Here is a 23,977-nt window from a genome sequence, read left to right on the forward strand (position 1 = left end):
AAAGTATTCTATGGGCATATACATTGTGAAAGGGGACCAATAGGGGATTTAATGTGGGGGCATAGCTGAGGTTTAAAATTAATGCTTTGTATCTGTCATGATTTCTCTCCTGGGCCCTGCTGGGCACCGCATCATAGGAAAGGTGTGAAGGCATTGGAGAGAGTGCAGAAAAGATTCACAGGAATGGTTCCAGGGATGAAGAACTTCAGTTACAAAGATAGATTGGAGAAAACAGGGCTGTTTGTCTTGGAGAAGACTGAGAGGAGATTTGATAAAGTTATTTAAAATCATGAGGGGTCTGGACAGAGTAGATAGGGAGAGATTGTTCCCATTCATGACAATATTGAGAAGAGAGGGTACAGATTTAAAGTAACTGACAAAAGAAGCAAAAGCAAGATGAGGAAACCATTTTCCTGCAGCGATTGCTTCAGGTCTGGAATGCACAGCCTGTGAGTGAGGTGGAGGCAGGTTCAATTGAAGCATTCAAAGGGAATTAGATTATTGTTTGAAAAAGAAGAATTTGCAGAGCTATGGGAGAAGCCAGAGAAATTACACTAGGTGAATTGTTTGTTCCGAGAACCAGTGCAAACATGACAGGCTGAATAGCCTTCTTGTGTTCTGTAACAATTCTTTTGAGGTCTGGTGATCATGTCAGTGAACAGATGGTGTGAAGAATTGCAGGATCAATCATTGAGGTTGCCAACTGTGATTAAATGTATTCCTGGAGGTTTCATCACGATTTACCCCCACGCTCTTGCCAATAGTCAGCCAACACATCCATCCTGGTGACGCACTGCCCTCCTATACTAATTGGAAAGCAAAAAAAGATTCATTGCCCATTGAGATGATTACTGACTGTCGGCCAGACAGCCTTGCTTCCGCATTTTCAATATTGCTATATCTGGTAAAGAGAAATAGTCAAATAAAATTATGAAAAAAATTAATATTCTGATGATTTTTCTCCAGGGATGCACACACCAGAGTCCTGAAGGCTGGTTTTCAATCCTGGAGGGTTGGAAACCCTGTCAGTCCCAATGATCTGTGTGTGTGTGTGTGAATGTTTTAATAAACTGTGACCCAGAATGTGAGGTATTAATGTTAACACCACAGGTCAGTAGGAGTGTGATGGAGGGGGCGGCTCCTGCTTACAGCTGGAGGGAGGGAGGGGGAGTGCGCTTGCGTGCAGCAGATGTGGGGACAGGCAGCCAGTGGCGGGGGCGGCGCTCGCCATCGTCCGGTATCTCCCCACCTCCTCCCGCCGCCACCATGGCGGGGATGCCGCCGGCGCCGCTGCTGTTTGTCGCCTCTCTGCTTCTCTGCGCCGCCTGCGCGAACCCAGCCGAGGAAACGTTAGCGGGCGGCCCGGGGGCCCGGGAAGCCGAGCAGGAGGGCGGCAGGCTGGGCCTGGAGGAGCTGGAGAAGAGCGGGCTGCAGCTGGAGGAAGCGGGCGCCGAGCAGCACCAGGAATCGTACAGCACCTTCGCGGCGGAATTCTTCGAGACCCGCTACTGGGGCGATGAAGGTCGGTGCAATGGCTCCGGGGGAGGAGGAGGGGGCTTCTAATGGCTGGAGCTCAGCCCGGCTTTTTAATCAGAAACCCCCGGGCATTCCGGGATGTGTGCGCTCCACACTTTGGGAGCTTTGAACTGGGAGCAGTTTCAGCACCAAGGGAAGCGGAATTTGGATCCATTGCTGTTCCTGCTCCAGCCTCAAGCTGCTGCTCCGTGGGATGTTTGGCCTTGAGGTTCCATTGGAAAGGTTACATTGATTCCCCCTGTGATCAAACCCCGGATACCGGTGTCTGTCTCCAGGGCCTCGTCTCCTGATTCTTCTCCAGGGAGCAGCTTTTATGCTGTGGTTTTTACCCCGGTGTTGGGCGATCGAATCCCCGCGTTTATCCTGACCCTCTCAGCCTCTCTCTGAGCTAACGGGCTCCTGGTGCATCATTACAGCTCCACATCTGATGCACTGGCCCGAATCGCCCCCTTTTCACCGCGGGGGTTCAATCCCACTGCACCCCTCATTCTCCAGAGCCTTGAACACTCTCTTCCTCCCTCCAGCCCCCATCCGCCACCATCCTCCCTCCAGCCCCCATCCGCCACCATCCTTCCTGCAGCCCCCATCCGCCACGTCCTTCCTGTAGCCCCCATCCGCCACCATCCTCCCTCCAGCCCCCATCCACCACCATCCTTCCTCCAGACCCCATCCACCACCATTCTTCCTCCAGACCCCATCCACCACCATTCTTCCTCCAGACCCCATCCACCACCATTCTTCCTCCAGACCCCATCCACCACCATTCTTCCTCCGGACCCCATCCACCACCATTCTTCCTCCGGACCCCATCCACCACCATTCTTCCTCCGGACCCCATCCACCACCATTCTTCCTCCGGACCCCATCCACCACCATTCTTCCTCCGGACCCCATCCACCACCATTCTTCCTCCGGACCCCATCCACCACCATTCTTCCTCCGGACCCCATCCACCACCATTCTTCCTCCGGACCCCATCCACCACCATTCTTCCTCCGGACCCCATCCACCACCATTCTTCCTCCGGACCCCATCCACCACCATTCTTCCTCCGGACCCCATCCACCACCATTCTTCCTCCGGACCCCATCCACCACCATTCTTCCTCCGGACCCCATCCACCACCATTCTTCCTCCAGCCCCCATCCACCACCATCCTCCTCCACAAAGCTGAACCTGTTCTCACATTGCACCAGTTCCCCATTGACTACACTCACTTCCTCACAGTCATTTTTTTAAAAAAGTACTTTTATATATCAATATCAAACAATTATAGCAAAATTGTGACATATAGACTCACATCCATTTAGTAATACAAATACTAATTTAGTAATACACAAGTAATATTTGTGTTATCTTTTTATCCATTGGTTTGCATTACTAATTGCATAAATAAATCTTCACCATCAATCTTCTAATTTTCCTGAGCATCTTATATTTTCTTAAATCTTTTATTTACCGGATAATATCCATGATTTCAGATCCCACGGAATAATAAAACACTTCTCCTGCTTTTTCAACTATATTTTTTAAAAAGGGGACTCAGTGCCAGCAATGAATCAAATGCATTGTACATGGAATGTTTAGCATTGTAGGTAACGATTCAATGTGGGGGAATATGTACCGCATGATGGAAACATAAACACTTGTATAGGTTTGCTCACTACCATCCTCCAAGTGATCTTGCTCTGACATTCTGTGCCTCAAGCTTGAATTAAACCAGTGATACTGTAGTATAATTGATACAAATATTTAATATTTTAATCATAACTTCATCTCTCATAACTAGATCTACCTTTCTACCTTCATCCATAACATAACATGAACATGGTGCCAATGCCAAGTCAACCCTTTCTGAATAAGTATTGTTTCAATCAATTGTTCGCGTGAATCTGTTTTCTCACTTTACTGCAAGATGAATGTTCATTATTTATTAATGTAAATATCTACGACCGGGATGAATTTTAATTCCTTACATTGAAATTTGTGAAATACAGATTTTTTTTACAGCGGAAAAGGCTGTTAAATGCTTCTCGTTTGCATTAATCTTAAAGGAGGATCTAGGTGATTTTAAATAATGACTGTCAAGGTCTGAGCTACAAATCAATTGAGCTGTAAGGTTAGCAAATGGGACAGAAGACAATCATGCGGATACAGACATTTTAATAGGAAGGCAAAAAGGTAAGATGGAAGTGACAGAGGAATATAAAAAAAGGCTAGCACCTAAAATCAAAGAAAACTGGGTTTTATAAACATTAAAAGTAAAATAATAATTAGAGAGTAGGATTGCTCAAGGACGAAGATGAAAATCTATTTCTGGAGAATAAATATATGGAGGTAATAAATAAATATTGTGATAGGACAGTGAGACTATCAATGGATCAGAGGAGGATATTGAACAATTTTTGAGGATAACTGAAGAAAAATAATTGGTTCTGGAAAAGAAAGGTATGACTCAAGGTCATCAGTTGCCTGGGCAGGTAAATCTAGGCTGTTGAAGGAAGATAGCAAGGATATGGCAGAAGTTCTGACTAAATTTTTCGAAACTTCCTTTGATATGCAGATTGACTACACTCCAATCCTTTGGCCCAATGTAGTGCCCCTGCTTAAGAAGGGAGAGGAGGATAAACCAGGTAACTGTCGACCGATTAATCAAATGTCGATAATGCACTGTCATTTAGAAGCCATTATTCAAGATCAATTATTGAACTATCAGAGAGTCATGAATTAACCAAAACCACTCGAACGTGGATTTATTAATGGAAACTTGTGTTTGTAAAGCTAATGGAGTATTTGAAGTGTCCAGTTGAATAAATCAAGGGAGAGTAGTAGATATAGGATACATAGATTTTCCAAAAGGGATTTGACAAAGCTTGTTAGAAAAATACAGGTGTATGATAAAAGAGGAAATGTGGTGACATGTAGCAAGTTGGCTGATGATTAGGAAGGTTTTCGAGTGGCGCCCTCTGAGGATGTGTGTTAATTTCAATTGTAGATCATTTGGATTTGAGCAGAGGTAGCGAGATATTGAAGTTTGCTGACAACACGAAAGTCTATTACGTGTAAAACAAGAGAATATTGACAGGTTTGCAGAATGGGCAAAGTGGCAGCAGATGCAATTTAGGAGGTTTGTGGAATTGCAATTTGAGAGGAAAAATAAAGAATGGAAGAATACAGATTGGATATACTGGAACATTTTCCAGAGGAGGTTTAATAGAACCTTTTAAAAATAACCAAGTGCTTTAATAAAGTGACTAGGGGTAGTTAAGTAGGCTTGCGTTCATTGGCTGGGGCATTGAGTTTAAAAATTGGCATGTTGCAGCTTTATAGAACCTTAGTGAGGCCGCACTTGGAATATAGTGTTCAATTCGAGTCACCACACTACCAGAATGATGTGGCGGCTTTGGAGAGGGTACAGAAAAGATTTACTAGGATGTTGCCTGGTATGGAGGGCATTAGCTATGAGGAGAGGTTGGAGAAACTTGGTTTGTTCTCACTGGAACGACAGAGTTGAGGGGCAACCTGATAGAAAACTAAAAGATTATAAGGGGCATGGACAAAGTGGATAGTCAGAAGCTTTTTCCCAGGGTGGAAAAGTCAATTACTAGGGGGCATAGGTTTAAGATGCGAGGGGCAAGGTTTAAAGGAGACGTACGAAGCAAGCTTTTTACACAGAGGGTGGTGGGTGCCTGGAACTAGCTGCCGGCGGACATAGTGGAAGCAAATATTATAGTGACTTTTAAGGGATGTCTTGACAAATACACGAACAGGATGGGAATAGAGGGATATGGTCCCGGGAAGGGTAGGGCGTTTTAGTTCAATCGAGCAGCATAGTTGGTGCAGGCTTGGAGGGCCGAAGGGCCTGTTCCTGTGCTGTAATTTCTTTGTTCTTTGTTGTTCTTTGAAAGTTAATGTTGACTGGTCTAGGAATCAGTGGCATCAATTTAAAATTGTAACTAGGAGAGGATCATAGAATCCTCACAGTGCAGAAGGAGGCCATTCAGCCCATTGAGTCTGCACCAAGCACGATCCCACTCAGGCCCTGTCCCCATAACCCCATCTATTTACCCTAGCTAGTCTCCCTGACACTAAGGGGTAATTTAGCATGGCCAATCAACCTAACCCGCACATCTTTGGACTGTGGGAGAAAACCCGGAGGAAACCCAAACAGACGCAGAGAGAATGTGGAACCTCCACACAGTTCCCCGAGGCCGGAATTGAATCCAACCCCCTGGTGCTGCGAGACAGCAGTGCTAACCACCGTGCCACCATGCCATATATATAACAAAATTAAGATGAATTTCTTGATATATAGAGTTGCTGAGCATAGAATGTTTTCCTACAATTGAGTGTTTGAGGCAAATGCCTTTGTAACGAAATATTGGTCAAATATTTGAAGTAGAAAAAGATACAGAACCATGGAGAGAAAGCAGGATGGTGGGATTAACCTGGAGTTCTTCGGCAAAGAACCACCACAAGCTTAGTGGCCTCTTTCTCTGCTGTAATCTATAGTTTTATTAGATCACTTTAAACAAATCCATTATTGCCTGGAATTACTTTATTTAGAGTTGGACATGACACTCATAAATGACCTTCCAACTTTGTAATGGAAGATTATTGTGTTGTGAAAATTACTAATTTTGTAATTTATATCTTTCAGGTTTTAGTTTTGGGATTAATGTAGAATGAATGGGAACCCTGGGTGAGAAACTGCTAAACAGACCTGAAGTAATTGCCATTCAAAGAGTGGGCTGTGTTTTATGTCCTCCCACTTCCAATTCTGAACTCATTAAATAAACACTGGATGGCCCCTTTCTCAGCTTCTAGGTGGAGCTGCAGTTGTCTTCATAAGGGGTTTAAATTATTCATGTAATTTTCCAGATCAAAGGAAGGTTGAAAAGCAGCGGTAAATGGAAGGTGTCAGATCAAAAGGCTGGTATAGGAATTTAGGTTGATTAGTTAATGTTATCTGGGACATCCCGGGTGTGTGGGGATAGCTTGCAAGGAGATTCCTTTTGGTTCTGGGTTTATCGGTGTTTTCTCACAGACACGGGTGGTTTACATCTATCAGCTGGAACTGCTTAGAAACAGGCAGAGAGATTGCAGATGGATGCTGAAACCAGCCTTGAGAAACAAAGCGAGAATTGTCCAGAAACTGTAGACAAAGGGCAATCTTGGTGTTTCTGATTTTGGAGTCACTGAGCAAGAAAACAATGAGGTGCATGCTTGAACTGGGGTATCCACAAACTCAGTGCTCAAAGAGAGTTGGAGCATCACCTCGTCGGAAGCTAGTGGAAGGACCCCTAGAAATCTCATATCTTGGAGAAAGTGGGAATATTGAGGAGAATCAAAGTGAATTTCTGAGAACTGTGATGCACCTTGGTTTGGTCCTAGAAGAATGAAGGAATCCTCAAGATCCCATAAAGTATAGTGGAACCATTGGGTGGAAATAGATTTATAACAAGGAGTGCACTTTTCAGGCTTAAAGAATAAATGCTTATGAAATATACAGTGTTAAGTTAGTAGAATGTACTTTGTTTAACTCTTGTACAGTAAATAGTCTTTGTTTACAATATGAAAACTTGCGGAGCAATTTTTTCAGTTAATGGTAACGGAGTTTGAATTTTTTTCAAAGTTAATTGTTTCCCTCAAGATCATTACCATTTGACTATGGTGAAATGACAGTTGTGATCTAACTTCTCACCACCTGGCCTCTCCCCTATCCTTCCCACCATCTCCTTAGTTGGAATGAACACTTAATCTATGGATTGTTTTAATCATAAAGAGAATGTACAGCAACAGACAATAATATAGCTTGCTAGCGTGAATTTAGCTCTGGCACTGTAACAAGAGAAGAAAAAGAAAAAATAGTTGTTCAGATCTAATTCTTGTCAGTGCAATTTCAGCAGCGATTTTCTGCTATAGACATCTGTAATTAATGTTGAATGTATGGTGTTATTAAATTCACAAAGGATTAAATGATGATCTTTGTTAATAATAGTGCATTGACATAAAATAAACTGTTATCGGGCCAAAGTAAAGTAGATGTTTACTTTGTTGATTCATTATGGCAGACATTTAAGGAAGTATTTGACAACTCTCAATAAAGATATATTCCACTGAAAAAGGAAGACTCGCATGAGAAGGATGCACCATCTGAGGCTAACTAAGGAAGTTAAAGATGGTACCAAATTGAAAGAAAAGTTCAATTTTATAGAGTTTTGGCGATTCCGCGCCTTATCCAAAACAGTGCCAGCACCCTGGAATCAGAGGTCCTGCTCCCATTTCTGACAGATCCCATTTTCACGGGTGGGTGGTACGTGGTTTGTACATGTGGGAAACCCGAACACAGTAGGACCATTCGAACTTGTTGCTAATTCAAACAAACCCTATTTTCATTGGAGCGAGATTCATTTCCTGCAATGTGTGACTTAATGATTTTATGGGTAGACATGAATGCATGTAAAAGGTGTACACGGTGTGTGAACCTGTCAAGCTGTCAGGTTTTCAAATCCCCTGCCCTTTACATTTTGAAAAAAAAACAGCCTGCTGTGACCCTGTGTTGAAAACAAATCACTGCATGTATTCTCAAGAGCTGTTTGTTGACATAACACTAAGAGCTATCATTATTTTGTTATTACTGCTTGTTTCAGAACCTATCATCACAATAGGACTGTAAATTCACAGTTTGATTGACAGCTCCAAGTGGTTATCAAGAAGTTAGCTTTGATGTAGGGTTATGAATAAGGGATTAAATACTTGCAAGGATTTAAATGTATTGAATGTGCTTTTATCAAGTTAAGTCTGTAATAGGTATGAAGGAGCCATACTGAGAACAAAGAACAATACAGCACAGGAACAGGCCCTTCGGCCCTCCAAGCCCATGCCGCTCCCTGGTCCAAACTAGACCATTCTTTTGTATCCCTCCATTCCCACTCCGTTCATATGGCTATCTAGATAAGTCTTAAACGTTCCCAGTCTGTCCGCCTCCACCACCTTGCCTGGCAGCGCATTCCAGGCCCCCACCACCCTCTGTGTAAAATATGTCCTTCTGATATCTGTTAAACCTCCCCCCCTTCACCTTGAACCTATGACCCCTCGTGAACGTCACCACCGACCTGGGGAAAAGCTTCCCACCGTTCACCCTATCTATGCCTTTCATAATTTTATACACAAGAGATGAAATAAAATAAAGTTCTGAGGTCTGCCCTTGGTGGATGCTAGGTGAGTTGACTTGGAGAGTGTAAGGGCAAGGGTTGAAAAGATGGTGACATGGGTTGGAATGATTTGGCACTAAGTTGGTATAGAGGCTATAAGGAGTCATGGGGATGGTTGGGGAATTATGTGCTAGCATGAGTTGACACTAAGTTGATATAGGGACTACAATAGACATAGGAGTAAGTGGAAGTCTCATGTGTTGACATGAGTTGGCACTAAGTTGGCAAAGGGGCTATAAGAAACCATGGAGGTGACTGGGGGCATTGGTTGGCATGGATGGCATGAAGGGTGGGTGGAGAAGCATGGGTTCACATGGAGGGTATGAGTGGCAATGAGGGAGGTGGGATGGGGCATGTGTTGGCATAGATGGGGAATGGGTGGGGTGTGAAAGGTGATGGCTGGAGGATTGATTACCAGAAAACAATTGTGATGAAGGCACAGAGCACTGAGGTGGGCCTTTTAACCAGCCTGCCTGCCTTGGTACTTGGCAGCCCTGTGGCTGCCTCCAAACTATTTTTGGGGACAGTGGGCCCAAATCCAGCAGGCAGCCACCCCACCTCCTCGAAACAAATATCCTGTTGTTTGGGGAAGTTTCTCCCAAGGCAGGTTTGGCATGTCAGGAAATTACCTGACACCGTTCATCTACCTCAGGAGTGAAAATCTGGGCCCTCGGGTACTGCATACAGATTTAGTCTCCTTATTTAAAAAGGGATATACTTTCATTGGAGTAAGTTCAGAAAAGTTTCACCACATTGATTCCTGGGATGAAGAGGTTTTATGAGGAAGGGATTGGAGTTTAAAAGAATGAGAGGTGATGAAACATAAGATTCTGAGGGGACTTGGCAGGATGGATGCTGAGAGGATGTTCCCCCTCATGAGGAAATCTAGAACTAAGGGCACAGTTTCAAAATAAAGGGTCTCCCGTTTAGGAATGAGTTTTTGATTTGATTTATTATTGTCACATGTATTAGTATACACTGAAAAGTATTGTTTCTTGCACACTATGCAGACAAAGTATACCGTACATAGAGAAGGAAAGGAGAGGGTGCAGAATGTAATGTTACGGTCATAGCTAGGGTGTCAAGAAAGATCAACTGAATATAAAGCAGGCCCATTCAAGGTCTGATGGCAGCAGGGAAGAAGCTGTTCTTGAGTCGGTTGATACGTGACCTCAGACTTTTGTATCTTTTTCCCGATGGAAGAAGGTGGAAGAGAGAATGTCTGGGGTGCGTGGGGTCCTTGATTATGCATCAGCGCGGAGGAACCAGGACAGGTTGTTGATAATCTGGACACCTAGAAACTTGAAGCTCTCGACCATTTCCACTTCATCTCCATTGATGGAAACGGGCATGTCCTCCACTACGTTTCCTGAAGTCAATAACTATCTCATTCTTTTTACTGATATTGAGGGAGAGATTGTTGTCACACCAATTCACCAGATTCTCTATTTCTTTCCTGTACTCTGTCTCATCATTGTTTGAGATCCGACCCACTATGGTGGTGTCATCAGCAAACTTGAAAATCGAGTTGGAGGGGAATTTGGCCGCACAGTCACAGGTGTATAAGGAGTATAGTAAGAGGCTGAGGACACAGCCTTTTGGGGCGCCGAAGGAATTTCTTCTTTGAGGGATTTCTCTATCCCAGAGAGCAATGGAGGCTGGGTTATTGAATATATCCAAGATCTAGTTAGACAGATTTTTGATCTGCAAGAGAGTACAAGGTTATGGGGGTGGGGAGGACAGTCAGAAAAGTGGAGTTAAGGTCACAATCAGATCAGCCATGATCTTAGTGAATGGTGGAGCAGGTTTGTGAAGCAAAAAGTCCTCTACTGCTCCTATTTCTTATATTCTTATTCAGTCAAAATATATGTTTTCTTTGATCACAATCATTGTATTTTATAATTTTTGTGTTGCAGGTTATGCGTTCCCATCCCCTCCTCCAGTGGACCCGTTTGCAAAAATTCGGGTAGATGATTGTGGAAAAACTAAAGGTTGCTTTAGGTGGGTACCAGAAATGCAGATTTATTTTCAAAATGTCATCTGATGAAACCATGATCAAAATAAATGAGTGTACTATATCAAAATTTCCAAATTAATGTTTTATTGGAAAACGTATAACAGTGATGCCATGATAATTGCATTATAGCAACATTCCTTGAGGTAGGATTGAGGGAAATTAGGCTCCCTCCATATCTTCTCGTCCAACAGCTCATACTTCTTGCCAGTCCTTGACATTTGTTACATTTCCTGAACTTCATCTCACAGCTAACTATCCTAACTATCCACCTTCTTCTCACTCCATCCCTTTCTTTCCCATTCAAAGGCCTGCTCAATTCTTATATAATTACCTTCCCTTTTCTCTGCTGTCACTAACCTGATCTTTAATCCTTTTGTCTACTCTCCTACTGACACTCAATCTGTTAATGACCTTGTCACCCGCAACCAGCGAATTTCCTACCTCCCTGCCTACCTGTCTACTTCACATTTGCCTTCAAAATTCAACACACTGTTTAGAACACTTGTCTGGGCAGGTCCAGAAAATCCGAGCTTAATTTGAGAAAATATGTCATCTTGTCTGCTGCTTTGTCTATTTCATATGTATCAGCATCTGTCTCACATTTTAGGTGCGAATGTTGACTTCAAAATTCAGCTGTTGTCTTTAAGAAAAAACAAACAAATATTAACATGAAACCTTCCTCACTTATTGCTTTCTGAAACTCCAGTGTTTCTTCCTCTCTCCCTGCCCACATTCCCCCCAATCACCATAGACATTTACCTTCTCCCAGGTCTGTCATTTTCAATCAGACTTTTAAACTTGCTGCTTTACAGCAACTAGTGCAGTAAAAAAAGGGCATGGCCTCCTTCACACCGACTCTCTTAGATGTCGATGCTGGGCCTCACGGGGTACTGCACTGCTTAAATCTCTCCTGGCCTGAATCTGAAGATAGAGCGAGACAGGCAAGGAAGGAATTTGGTGCAGGTAAGTGGGTATGGGGTGGGAATCTGACACTGATTGCCACTCTGTAGAAATTATGGCCCAAATTGGCCCATAACTTCCTGTCTCCCCAGTCTCAGATATAGGGGGTACCTTAAAGATGCGCTGGGGAATCCCTCTGGGAAGTTCTCAGGTAATGCATTTTGGAAGAAATAATGTAGGGAGGAGTTATACAATAAATGGCAGAGTCATCAGGAGTATAGAAACACAGAGGGACCTAGGTGTGCAAGTCCACAAATCCTTGAAGGTGGCAACACGGGTGGAGAAGGTGGTGAAGAAGGCATATGGTATGCTTGCCTTTATAGGACGGGGTATAGAGTATAAAAGCTGGAGTCTGATGATGCAGCTGTATAGAACGCTGGTTAGGCCACATTTGGAGTACTGCGTCCAGTTCTGGTCGCCGCACTACCAGAAGGACGTGGAGGCATTAGAGAGAGTGCAGAGAAGGTTTACCAGGATGTTGCCTGGTATGGAGGGTCTTAGCTATGAGGAGAGATTGGGTAAACTGGGGTTGTTCTACGGAGAATGAGGGGAGATCTAATAGAGGTGTACAAGATTATGAAGGGTATAGATAGGGTGAACAGTGGGAAGCTTTTTCCCAGGTCGGAGGTGACGATCACGAGGGGTCACGGGCTCAAGGTGAGAGGGGTGAAGTATAACTCAGATATCAGAGGGACGTTTTTTACACAGAGGGTGGTGGGGGCCTGGAATGCGCTGCCAAGTAGGGTGGTGGAGGCAGGCACGCTGACATCGTTTAAGACTTACTTGGATAGTCACATGAGCAGTCTGGGAATGGAGGGATACAAACGATTGGTCTCGTTGGACCAAGGAGCGGCACAGGCTTGGAGGGCCGAAGGGCCTGTTTCCTGTGCTGTACTGTTCTTTGTTTTGTTTGTTTTTGTAAGTGTTTACGTGGCCATTGTCCAGAAGTGTTTCCTTTCATTGGACAGTTGCACTGAGTTGGGAACCATCTGACAAAGTGATTTAAATCACTAACTTTGGATGGTTCTGCCAGTTTAACACCAATAATTACTCTGAAAGAGTTAGAAGAAATAAAATCCAACTTCAGTGTAACTATTTTAAACATCCAGACCGAGCCCTGCATGGGACAACCCCCACATTCCAGACCCTCCCCATCCCCTGACTAATCAACTCTAACCCCCTCCCCTCCCCAGAGTATTCCCAATCCCTCACCCCCAGCTGTATGATGCTCTCTCTCCAATCCATGGGCCTGACTCTCTAAGTTCTCCCCCACAATTGACCTCACCCCCTTACGTGACCAGCCAAATTGCATCCACTTATCTGGACAGTCAGGTAGCTGCCATCTTGGATTTGAACGTCAATGTTGAGTTTTTCTGGAGATGGGGATTGTGCAGGAAAGAAGGGGATCAGGGCCTGAAAAAATTGGGAAAAGTTCTTAAAATATTCAAAATCATGAATCATTAATGTGGAGCTTGCACTGGGTTGAATTCCTGCCTCCCATGTCACAGTTACAAGGATTGTATATTCTAGTAAATAAATCGATTTTAATATTGGATTAATATTCTGGAGTATTTGTTGAAGTGCGAGTTTTGTGTAGTTATTCCCATCCCCCAGGATATTAAATGTATTGATATAGATTCACAATGATACAAATTGTACATGATGCATAGAAAGGATTGGGCTCAATCACTCAGAATAACCTTCTCTTGTTGCAATATTGTATATTTAAATTTGATTTAAGCAATCATGTTAGTGTTTCTAAAACTAAACCTTATATTTTTAAAGGTTAAAATTCAATAATAACAGTTGCAGGGAGGAGAAGATCTTTTGGTCCATCTATCTCTTGTTGCACAATCAATAATCTTAAATCCATTTGTTAGTAAGAACTTATATAGTTCCTGGAATTTCTTCTTTGGGCACAAACTAGAAGTTGGACCCGAAAACACGCCCACTGTTGCATCCGTTTCACCAATGCCTCAATATCCTCCAATCTGACCAGCATATGCTTGAATTTAAAATGGGCATAAATTAGCAGAAAGTCAAGGGTCAAGGATTGAACTCAACAATATATTTCTTTTTTCAGTATGAAAATTTAAATTTTGCCTAACTTAATCATCATTTATGCATACTTGATACAGCATACTGAGGAACCTGCGCTAGTGGAAGCTTTTCGATGTTTAACGTGATTTTTTACTTAAAGTTCATTAATTGAAACAGAAATTATACAGCAGGTGTCAATGAAATTGGCTCAAAATTGTAATAAAACATCAGAAAACCACTGCATTTAAAATTTGCAGTGTAAAATGACCCACCAAATGTGCACAGTTGGAGGATACTTGCACTTTAGAGTGGGGAGGGAAGGTGTGGTTGGCTAGTTTTGTAACTGGAGGTTTCTTTGGATAGAAGGTTAGATGGATGCCCATAAAAGATTAAGAAGAACAGAGTGTAATGCAAATACATTGTGATGATATGTGTATATTTTTATATTATTGTGTTTATGTATAAATTGTGTAGCTAAAGGTAAAGCTGTGTCTGTGTGTGTCCAGATTTAATCAAAGGAAAGATTATTGGAGACAGATTGTCTATAGAGCCTAAGGGCTAAATGTATGATCCTTTTGCATTTTGTAATGAGACCTTATGGTGGGTTTTAACTTACAAGTAAACAGAGTAGGTTTGAAATTTGCTTTTGGGGATAAGTGTTGAAACTGATGTGTAGCTATTAAATTTCAAAGAAGTGTCAAAGGTAGTAAAGATCATTTGCAATGTACAGGAGATTCACGAGTAAACAGGAGCAGACATTTTAAATGACCCAAAAGTAGTGGTGAAATGGGAACATGAAGAGGTTTCATATTTGGGAATCTTGAGTTTTCAGAGAGATGTTTGAAGACAATGGAGGACAAAGATGAAAGGGGTGAAAAGGGTATTTATGAAAACAGGGCTTCATCTGGATGCTGTGGGGAAGTTGACGGAAAGCCAACTCCTGTGTGTTTGGAATGTGCTGGAAAAGCTGTGAAAGTCTTGCAATTGAAACAAAAAGCAACTCAGGTTTTGGACCTGGAAGGTTTCTCCTGAGAAACAGTTGGTTTTGAGAACCACGTGTGTGTGGATTTATTCTGGAAAGTCGTGGATTGTACTCTTAAAATGAAAGCAATTTCTCAGTTTGGGTAATATTTCCGGGATTTGATGGTTAACAATCTGTATGGGCTGTTGCCAAAAAGACAGCTTTATTGTGTACCTTTGATAAGGCATTAATGGGGGTTCATTTGTAAATCTCTTTCTAATTGTGTATCTTTTGTGTGTTTGAGTTTTATGTTTTATTTTAATAAACATTTTAATTCTTCAAATTTTAAAAGTTATCATTGGAGTCCTGTGCTTTTGCGTTCAGTGGTTTTCCTTCCTCATTTCCACGATACAAAAAAAGATCAAGATCAGATGAGAAGGAATTCAATCTGGGATCTGGCTTGTTCAGCATTAACATTAGCTGCGGTCGTAACAATGTGCATAACTATCTTACTCCCAAAATCTGTGATCTTTTAAACTCTTGAATTAAATTGCACCCAGAGTATACGTGCCTGGTTACAAAAATGAAGGAAACTCCAGGTCCAGGTTTGCTGTTCTACCATCTAATCTGATCATCTGTTCTACATACTTGCGCTGCCCTCTGATTAATGAAAATATTTTTTTCCCCTTTATTTCCCCTTTGCTTTTGTTGTCGTCAGTTTTTAACTACTTAAATGCTAAAAATAGCAGAAAAGCTTCCTTTAATATATACAATCCTTCCATAATTTCAAATGTTTCTAACATAGCCATTTTCAGTCTTCTATATTCAAGAGAGAAAAGAGAGGATTCTCAAGAAAAAGATATGGTATGCAATGTGAAAGCTGTAGTCTTCGTTACTGATGATGTTTTTGAGGATCTCTGTAATAGTTACAAAAATGTTACCCTTTGTGGAGTAACAATATTTAATTTTGTATTTCTTGATGCACCCAGTTAGCTTGTGGAATATTGGATTATATACTAAAATATGACCTTGCTCCTGTTGTTTTCTATAGTTACATTTTACAGCATGTTATTGTTAAAGATCTCCAAAATAATCTTTGCAATATCAAGAAAAAGCAACTCATATTCTGAAAACACTACTGGCCCAGATCTTCCACAAAGTGGCAATCATCATCTGATTGCAGCTCCGCTTGAACTTCTCCGTCCCTCGATGCTGCTCTGCATTTTTTTTTGTGGGTCTTCCGCACCCAAATATCCAGAATTGGGGAGTGTAGCGTTCATCGAAGATCTCCGTCACCCAGCTATTGTTTGGAAAGTTCAATGTTAGTGAATTAATGCATGGATCAATGTTAATGAATGGGTGTGTGGATGAATGAGCTATTAGGTAGGATGGGCAAGGTGAGTGAATAGGTGGGTTGAGGTAGCAGATAAGTCGGGGGTAGTTTGGTCTGGTCCGGTTGGGGGGGGGGAACAGTTTTGTAGTTAACCAAAAATTAGGCTAGATTTTAATCTGTCTTAACATTTCCTATGTAACTATCCTGGTTAGCACTGTAGAACTCTCAAGTCTCTGGTTGGAATCTTCAGTCCCACTGAAGGCAATGGGAAGTGCAAACAATAGGGAAAACCCATTGATAGCAGTAGGACCAGAAGATCCTGCCACCAGCCATTGGTGGGCTGTATCCGCTGCCACGAAACTTGCCATGAATGGCACAGAAAATCCAGCCCTCTGACTCTAGTTCAAAGTCGGAGACGTTTGCAGAGGGTTTCTTGGAGCATGGCAATTGTCTATTGGAACTTCCTACTTCCTGGGCAATTTCCACAGAGGTCAGTGTATCAGGTCTTCTGAGGGCACTTGACGCGCATCTTGGCTTGTACACCCGATCCGAAGACTGGAAGATTTGGGCCATTAACTTTTGATCCAATGTTACACCGCAGGCTGCTAGTATGATGGTGTCCAACCTATAAACCAACTAGGATGTTAGCAAGTGATTATGCGTCATGCCATTATGTTGATTTATAACTTGAAGTCTGGTGCACTTGGAAGATATGAATTTAGCAAGTGCTCCAATTTACAACTACTTATCTCTCTATAAAATACCTGTGCTGGTTTGTTCACATGCCTAATAGGACAAGGTTATATATTGTTGCAGTGGCATTCATACTTTTTTAACCCTCTATCCCTATTTTCCCATTGTAGGTATGGGAAACCTGGCTGTGATGCAGACACGTGCGATTACTTCCTCAGTTACCGCAGGATAGGTGCTGATGTGGAATTTGAGTTGAGTGCTGACACTGATGGTTGGGTTGCAGTTGGATTCTCATCTGACAAACTAATGGTAAACCACTGTCCCTGCTTAGAACAATTCAATTATTCCCATACTGCATCAATTTAATAGAAATGTGAATGCAGAAACAAAAGTACATGAATGTAATTATGTAATCTCTCTTATTATTAATGGGACATCTTTCATTTTACAATTCTACTTCAGCCAAAAAGCAAAATGCATCTGGAAGAATTATGTCAAAACGAAGTGATTATGAATATGAGTTAACATGACATAATTTATATCTAACTTTGCCTCTCTAAAAGGTAAACCCATTGACTGAAGATTCCTTAAATTCTGCTGAATCAAAATGAACCTAGATAACGTATACTGATGTCCTAGGTTGAATTTATGTGATATTTACTACACTGCATCACCCCCCCACCCCTCCTGCCAACCACCACCACCATTATTTTCCCCTTCTATTTGAAAGCATGAATAGCAATTCACTTCTCTTGAAGTAACATTCCATGGATCTAAACGTTCCTCCATTATGTATGAGTCCCAACAGTGAGTGCTGGTGGGATATTTCATTGTGGAAGACATCATGCTTGAGAGATCATGTCCTGTTGTCACCCGACATACAGCTATGCTCTCAGATGCCATGGGAAACAGACTAACTACTACAATGTACACTAGTTTCCAGACTCCGGTGGAGGGTAGTAGCAACTTGCAGCCCACTATATCTTGGAAATTTTAGGACCTTGTTGTTGGCAATATAACAGCCCTTCCTGCTGATCACTGGATACACAATAGATCAGATCTAAGCTCTGCAGTTCTGGTATCCAGCCATGGATGGTGGTGGATAATTAAACAACTCACTGGAGGAGGAGATCCACAAGTATTCCCATCCTCAATGATAGAGGAGCCCAGCACATCAGTGCAAAAGATAAGGCTGAAGCATTCACAACAATCTTCAGCCAGAAGTGCCAAGTGGATGATCCATTTTGGCTCCTCCAGAGGGCCCCAACATCACAGATGCTAGTCTTCAGCTGATTCAGTTCACTGCACATGTTATCAAGAAACAGCTGAAGGTGCTAGATAATGTCAAGGTTATGAGTCCTGACAAAAGTCCAGCAATTGTGCTCCAAAACTGGCCGCTCCTCTTGCCAAGCTGTACCAATACAGCTGGCATCTACCTGGCAATGTGGAAATTTGTCCAGCTATGTCTTAGAACATAGAACAGCACAGCACAGAACAGGCCCTTCGGCCCACGATGTTGTGCCGAGCCTTATCTGAAACCAAGATCAAGCTATCCCACTCCCTATCATCCTGGTGTGCTCCATGTGCCTATCCAATAACCGCTTAAATGTTCCTAAAGTGTCTGACTCCACTATCACTGCAGGCAGTCCATTCCACACCCCAACCACTCTCTGCGTAAAGAACCTACCTCTGATATCCTTCCTGTATCTCCCACCGCGAACCCTATAGTTATGCCCCCTTGTAATAGCTCCATCCACCCGAGGAAATAGTCTTTGAAGGTTCACTCTATCTATCCCCTTCATCATTTTATAAACCTCTATTAAGTCTCCCCTCAGTCTCCTCCACTCCAGAGAGAACTTGGAGTCTTGTCCTAAGAAGTAGGACAAATTACCCATCGATCTACACTCAATCATCACCAAGGAGATGGAAGTTGCCATCAACAGTACTATCAAATGACACTTACTGAGCAATAACCTGCTCACTGATGCTTCGATTGGGTTCTATTAGGGCCACACAAGTGTCAGGCAGTGACCATCTCCAAACAGAATGAATTTAACTATCCTGACATTCAGTGGCATTACCATCACTGAGTTCCCCCCTGGCTATCAAAACATTTGAGGTTAATTGACCAGAAACCAAACTGGACTAACCATATAAATCCTGTGGCTACAAGAGCAGTCATGATGTGAAGATGCCGGCGTTGGACCGGGGTAAACACAGTAAGAAATCTCACAACACCAGGTTAAAGTCCCAACAGGTTTATTTGGTAGCAAAAGACACTAGCTTTCGGAGCGCTTGCTGCTCCTTCGTCAGGTGAGTGGGAGTTCTGTTCACAAACAGGGCTACAAGAGCAGGTCAGAGGCTTGGAATACTGTGGCGAGTAACTCACCTTCTGACTCCCCAAAGACCATCTACACGATAGAAGTCAGGAATGTGATAGAACACTCTCCAGTTGCACCTCCAACAATACTTGAGAAGCTCTTCACCATCTAGAACAAAGCAGCCCGCTTGATTGACATCCCATCCATCACCTTAACCATTCACCTCCCTCCATTACCGACATACCATGGCAGCAGTGTGTATCAATTACAAGGTGTACTGCAGCAACTCACCAAGGCTCTTTCAGCAGAACCTTCCAAACCCGCAAACACTACCACCTAGTTGTGGTACTTTTCCACTGCAATATTGCATGCACTTAGACCAAGACATTACTCATTCTTAAATCAATGTTGCATGGATGGATCAACTGCTGACTTGATAGTGCTACCATACCTGCATTTTTCCCTCCGTAGATTGTGTTGACAATAGTAACACTGTTCTGAATTATTTCAAAGAGCATTTGTTTGCTACACTAGATGACGTTTTTATCTTATCTTCTGATCTTTTGTAAACATAAAAGAATTCCTTGTGAATTTTCTGCCCACCTAAGAGTGCTCACCTGAGTGATCATTCTTATGTGAGCCTAAACGTTGAATGTCCCCAGGTTTTTCTCTATATAGGGTATCACTGCCAAACTTGGCCCTGCCTTTATCTGACTTCCCCACAAGCATTCCCAGCAATAGGCAAGGAATATATATTTTGAGCGGAAACAAATAAGAATTTATGTTCCCACTCTCAATTACTATTCTGACTACTGCAGTGCCTTGAATGCATTTTTAAAAAAACTTGTGAACCTTAACATGAGTTATAATATGTAATACATTATTTTGTACCCCAACAGGTTCCATTTACAGATTTAAGTTGGATGAAGTTACATGCATAGGTTGTTAATGGATGCATCTTTTATTTTTGCATTAGGGAGGTGATGATGTGATGGCCTGTGTGCATGATGATAATGGCAGGGTTCGAATCCAGCACTTTTACAATGTTGGACAGTGGGCCAAAGAGATAAAAAGAAATCCAGCAAGGGATGAAGAAGGTATTTTTGAGAACAACCGAGTGACTTGTCGATTTAAACGACCAGTATATGTCCCTAGAGATGAAACCATTATCGATCTTCATTTGAGCTGGTACTACTTATTTGCATGGGGTCCTGCCATACAAGGTAGGTCCATTTTTCATCTGTTATAGCAGTGATTGGATAAAGCATAATTGCATAATATTTATCAACAATATCTTCATTTTGTTTACTTAACAGAGCTAATTGATTAGTGTAACAGATAAATTTTAACAGACTATATGAGTCATTCAGATCTTTAAAGAAATGTATAAATTACAGCCACTAAAATTTAATTGATCTAACCAGAGGGAGGTCTTTTGGCACAGTGGTAGCATTCCTTTCTCTCACCAGAAGTTCTGGGTTCAAGTCCCACTTCAGGACTTGATGGTCATGGACGATGCGTTGATAGCGTCACCAAACAGGTTGAGTAATAGCTTGTAAATCTTTCCAGTACACCTGATGGCAGGTGGTAAGAACAGGAATTTCTGGTCAGCCATATTGCGGAAGGCAATGGCAAACCACTGCAGTACTTTGCCAAGCATAATCATTGGGGAACAGTACTGCAGGAGGATAGATTACAACATTACTAATTTTGTGTTTTTTATTGTCAATTTAAAACATGCCTTAATATAAGGGTAATTTTTATGGTGGTTAGATTTTACTATTAAGGTTTTTGTATGATGTGAGGAATGACCATTATATTGCCACATGTTGCTGCGGTCATCTTATCCAGCTGCAATTCTGTGATCTGCAAAACGTTGCTCCTATGCTTCTATTCTCTTTGCATCTCTCAATAATACCTTGTCCATTCTTGTGTTATGTGCTGACAAAAAAAAAACAGCTTTAACACACAGTCTGATTACCAAAACAGGTATGAACTCGGTTACTGCTGTTCTTGTGATGCTGCACCAACAGTAATTGTTGTTACAGTACTGCTTGAGAATGTAACATAAGAAATAGATGCAGGCTTAGGCCATATAGTGCCTCGAGTTTGCTCTGCCATTTACTAAGATCAAGGTTAACTATCTTAACTCCACTTTCTCCCATCTGTTGAAAGGATGGGAGTTTAATTGTGAACACCAGAAAACCTTAGCAATGGTAATATCAAATTGCATTCTCCTGAGCCAAACTTTTATATATAAAAGAGGAAGACAGGTTTATTTCATTTCATTTGTGACCTGCCAATGAGTTTTGATGAAAAATCACACCCAAAATCTTCCAAAACAAGTAATTTTGATTAAATCCTTGAAGGTATATAAGTGCATTTGAAATATTAACATGCAATTTTACCTGATTAACATTTTTGCTACTTGTTATGCTTGTCTTGACCTGAAAGGATCAATCACTCGACATGATATTGACTCTCCACCAGTATCTGAAGATGTCGTCAGCATCTACAAGTATGAAGATGTGTTCATGCCATCTGCAGCTTATCAAACCTTCTCCTCCCCCTTCTGTCTGCTTTTAATTGTTGCTCTGACTTTCTATATACTAATGGGGACTCCATAAATAAGTCAATGCAGGAAACGTTGACTTGAAAACAGATTTAAATATGGAGAATTTCAGCAGGAATGAAATGAACATATATGTTCTGTTTGAATTGGATGATACAATGAAACCCCAACTGAATACCGTGTATACCATTTGACAATATTCACTTGAGTAACAATCAGTAAATGGTCAAATGATATATACCCATGAAATGGAAGAATTTGAGCTCCAAGTCTCAGTAAAGTAAGTCTGTGGGACACTAGTGGATTAGCAGAAATGAAGTGTGTTTGCCTGTTCCGGGATCACCACACACTATTGTTTTCAAATATTAAGTCAGCATGCATTGTGTGTGCCAAGAAGCCTATACCAGAAAGATTAATAACATTACTCTGAACATAGGTTCCTAGTTAAAATGCTCCTTAGATTGATCGTTGTATCTGTATTTTGTAAGTTTTTTTTGTTTTAGAGGGTTTGATGAAAACTAATTGTACCAGATGTTGCCATTTTTAACAGAGTTTTGCCAAATCAAAAGTGAGAAGAGTGAACAAAAACTAGCTTTTTAAAAAAAAAATCTGTGTAAATAACTAATCTAGAAGCTGTTTATATCTTTATTTGTAGAGGATTCAAATTGTGGTGAAGTATAAATTATGTCAAAGCTTTGTATAAAGAGTAAAATAGCTAATTTATGTAATACAATTTGAGAGCTAACAAAACAATTGTATCATAGAAGGAATATTAATGGTCAAATGGTCATCAACTTGGGTTTCTCAATTAAATCTTTCCCTAAAGGCTTCCAGTTAACTAAAAAACATGTGACTGCCCCTCGTTAGTACCGTCCAGCAGTATTTGTGAAAGCTGGAAAGAGGGGGAGACAAAAATTGTTGACAATGTTATTGATATTTGCAAATCTTCACTATAGCCCATACTAATTGCAAATGAAGGCCTTATTCTTTTTTGTCATAGAAATAATCGATTATTCAGAATGATACCTCGTCCACACCAATCCCCCAAACACACAATTGCAGGTTGTAAGCAAATATGGCATAAAGCCGGAGTATTCTGAAGAGTTATATTCGGAGACATCTTGAGAGGGGATGGTGGGGGAGTCAAATCTCTGACAAATGGTGGAATAGGCAAATGATAAATCATTGATGGAAAGGTGATTTAAGAGAAGTGAGAGAGAGAGGGGGTCTAATACAGAGTGAACAGGTGAGTCAGATGCGAGGCAAGAACAGAAAATAATTAGAAAAAAGTAAGGATGAAAAAGAATAATAGTCTTTATTGGGGCTATCTTTACATTTCTACATTGCTACAATGTTGTAAAGGTTATGACTATAATGAATTTTAAAACTTAGCTGCGCAAAGAATGGAAAATTAAGAAAGAAAAAAATAATTTGGCCCATATGGCTGTGTTACTTAGCCACATCTGTGAAACATCCTCCAGACATTATCTCCTTGATGCCTTACCACCAAAGTCATCCTTCCCAATGATTAGGATCGATTCATTTCAACTTCTTTTTGAATGTGAGCTGAGCAAGTATTAATTGTGCAAAGTGTTTAGACTCAGCCATGCCACAGTGGTAATGTTTCTCAGTCACTAACAGCCTGAAATTATTGCTTGCATAATAAATTATTAATTATTGCACGGTGAGAGGCTATAATCTCATAATCCTTTAGTTTTCATTTTGAAAATCAGGCTCTTTTTTTAATGAATCGATGTAGATTTAACATAATTAAGAGAAATTCCATTACCTATTGTTTGCCTTCCAGCTCAGCTATTATTGATTTATTTTCCTGTTTCCATGAATGCCAAATGCCAAAAATAATGTGCCAGCACCTAATCGGGTGCTCCCAGTTTCCACTGCGAGTTAAACTTTTATTTCAATCTTTAACTCTACACTTTAAATACATCAGCTCATTTCACCATTTGCTTTATTGCGACAATAATGTCACCAGGCTTCTGACGAAACACTGCTGGCTCCTATGTAGCTTTCTTGCCTCATTGAGAATCAGATGTAATGAAGTTATTATTCAGCAAAGATGCCTTGACTGACCTACAAAGAACAATACAGCACAGGAACAGGCCCTTCGGCCCTCCAAGCCCGTGCCGTTCCCTGTTCCAAACTATTCTTTTGTATCCCTCCATTCCCACTCCGTTCATGTGGCTATCTAGATAAGTCTTAAATGTTCCCAGTGTGTCCGCCTCCACCACCTTGCCCGGCAGCGCATTCCAGGCCCCCACCACCCTCTGTGTAAAATACGTCCTTCTGATATCCGTGTTAAACCTCCC

At 41.6% G+C, this 23,977-nt stretch overlaps 1 protein-coding gene across 1 annotated transcript; it reads left to right on the forward strand.

The window, feature by feature from the left end:
* The first annotated feature begins 1,193 nt into the window (after window positions 1-1,193).
* On the forward strand, window positions 1,194-23,057 carry frrs1l (ferric-chelate reductase 1-like). The gene is made up of 5 exons (XM_078237107.1): window positions 1,194-1,522; window positions 10,670-10,754; window positions 16,928-17,066; window positions 20,055-20,301; window positions 21,533-23,057. Exons 1-5 carry the CDS (start codon window positions 1,267-1,269, stop codon window positions 21,703-21,705), a joined length of 900 nt encoding a protein of 299 aa, XP_078093233.1. The 5' UTR covers window positions 1,194-1,266; the 3' UTR covers window positions 21,706-23,057.
* Window positions 23,058-23,977: the final 920 nt, after the last annotated feature.

This window comes from Mustelus asterias, chromosome 2 (genome assembly GCF_964213995.1).
Source record: "Mustelus asterias chromosome 2, sMusAst1.hap1.1, whole genome shotgun sequence".
NCBI classification, from domain to species: Eukaryota; Metazoa; Chordata; class Chondrichthyes; order Carcharhiniformes; family Triakidae; genus Mustelus; species Mustelus asterias.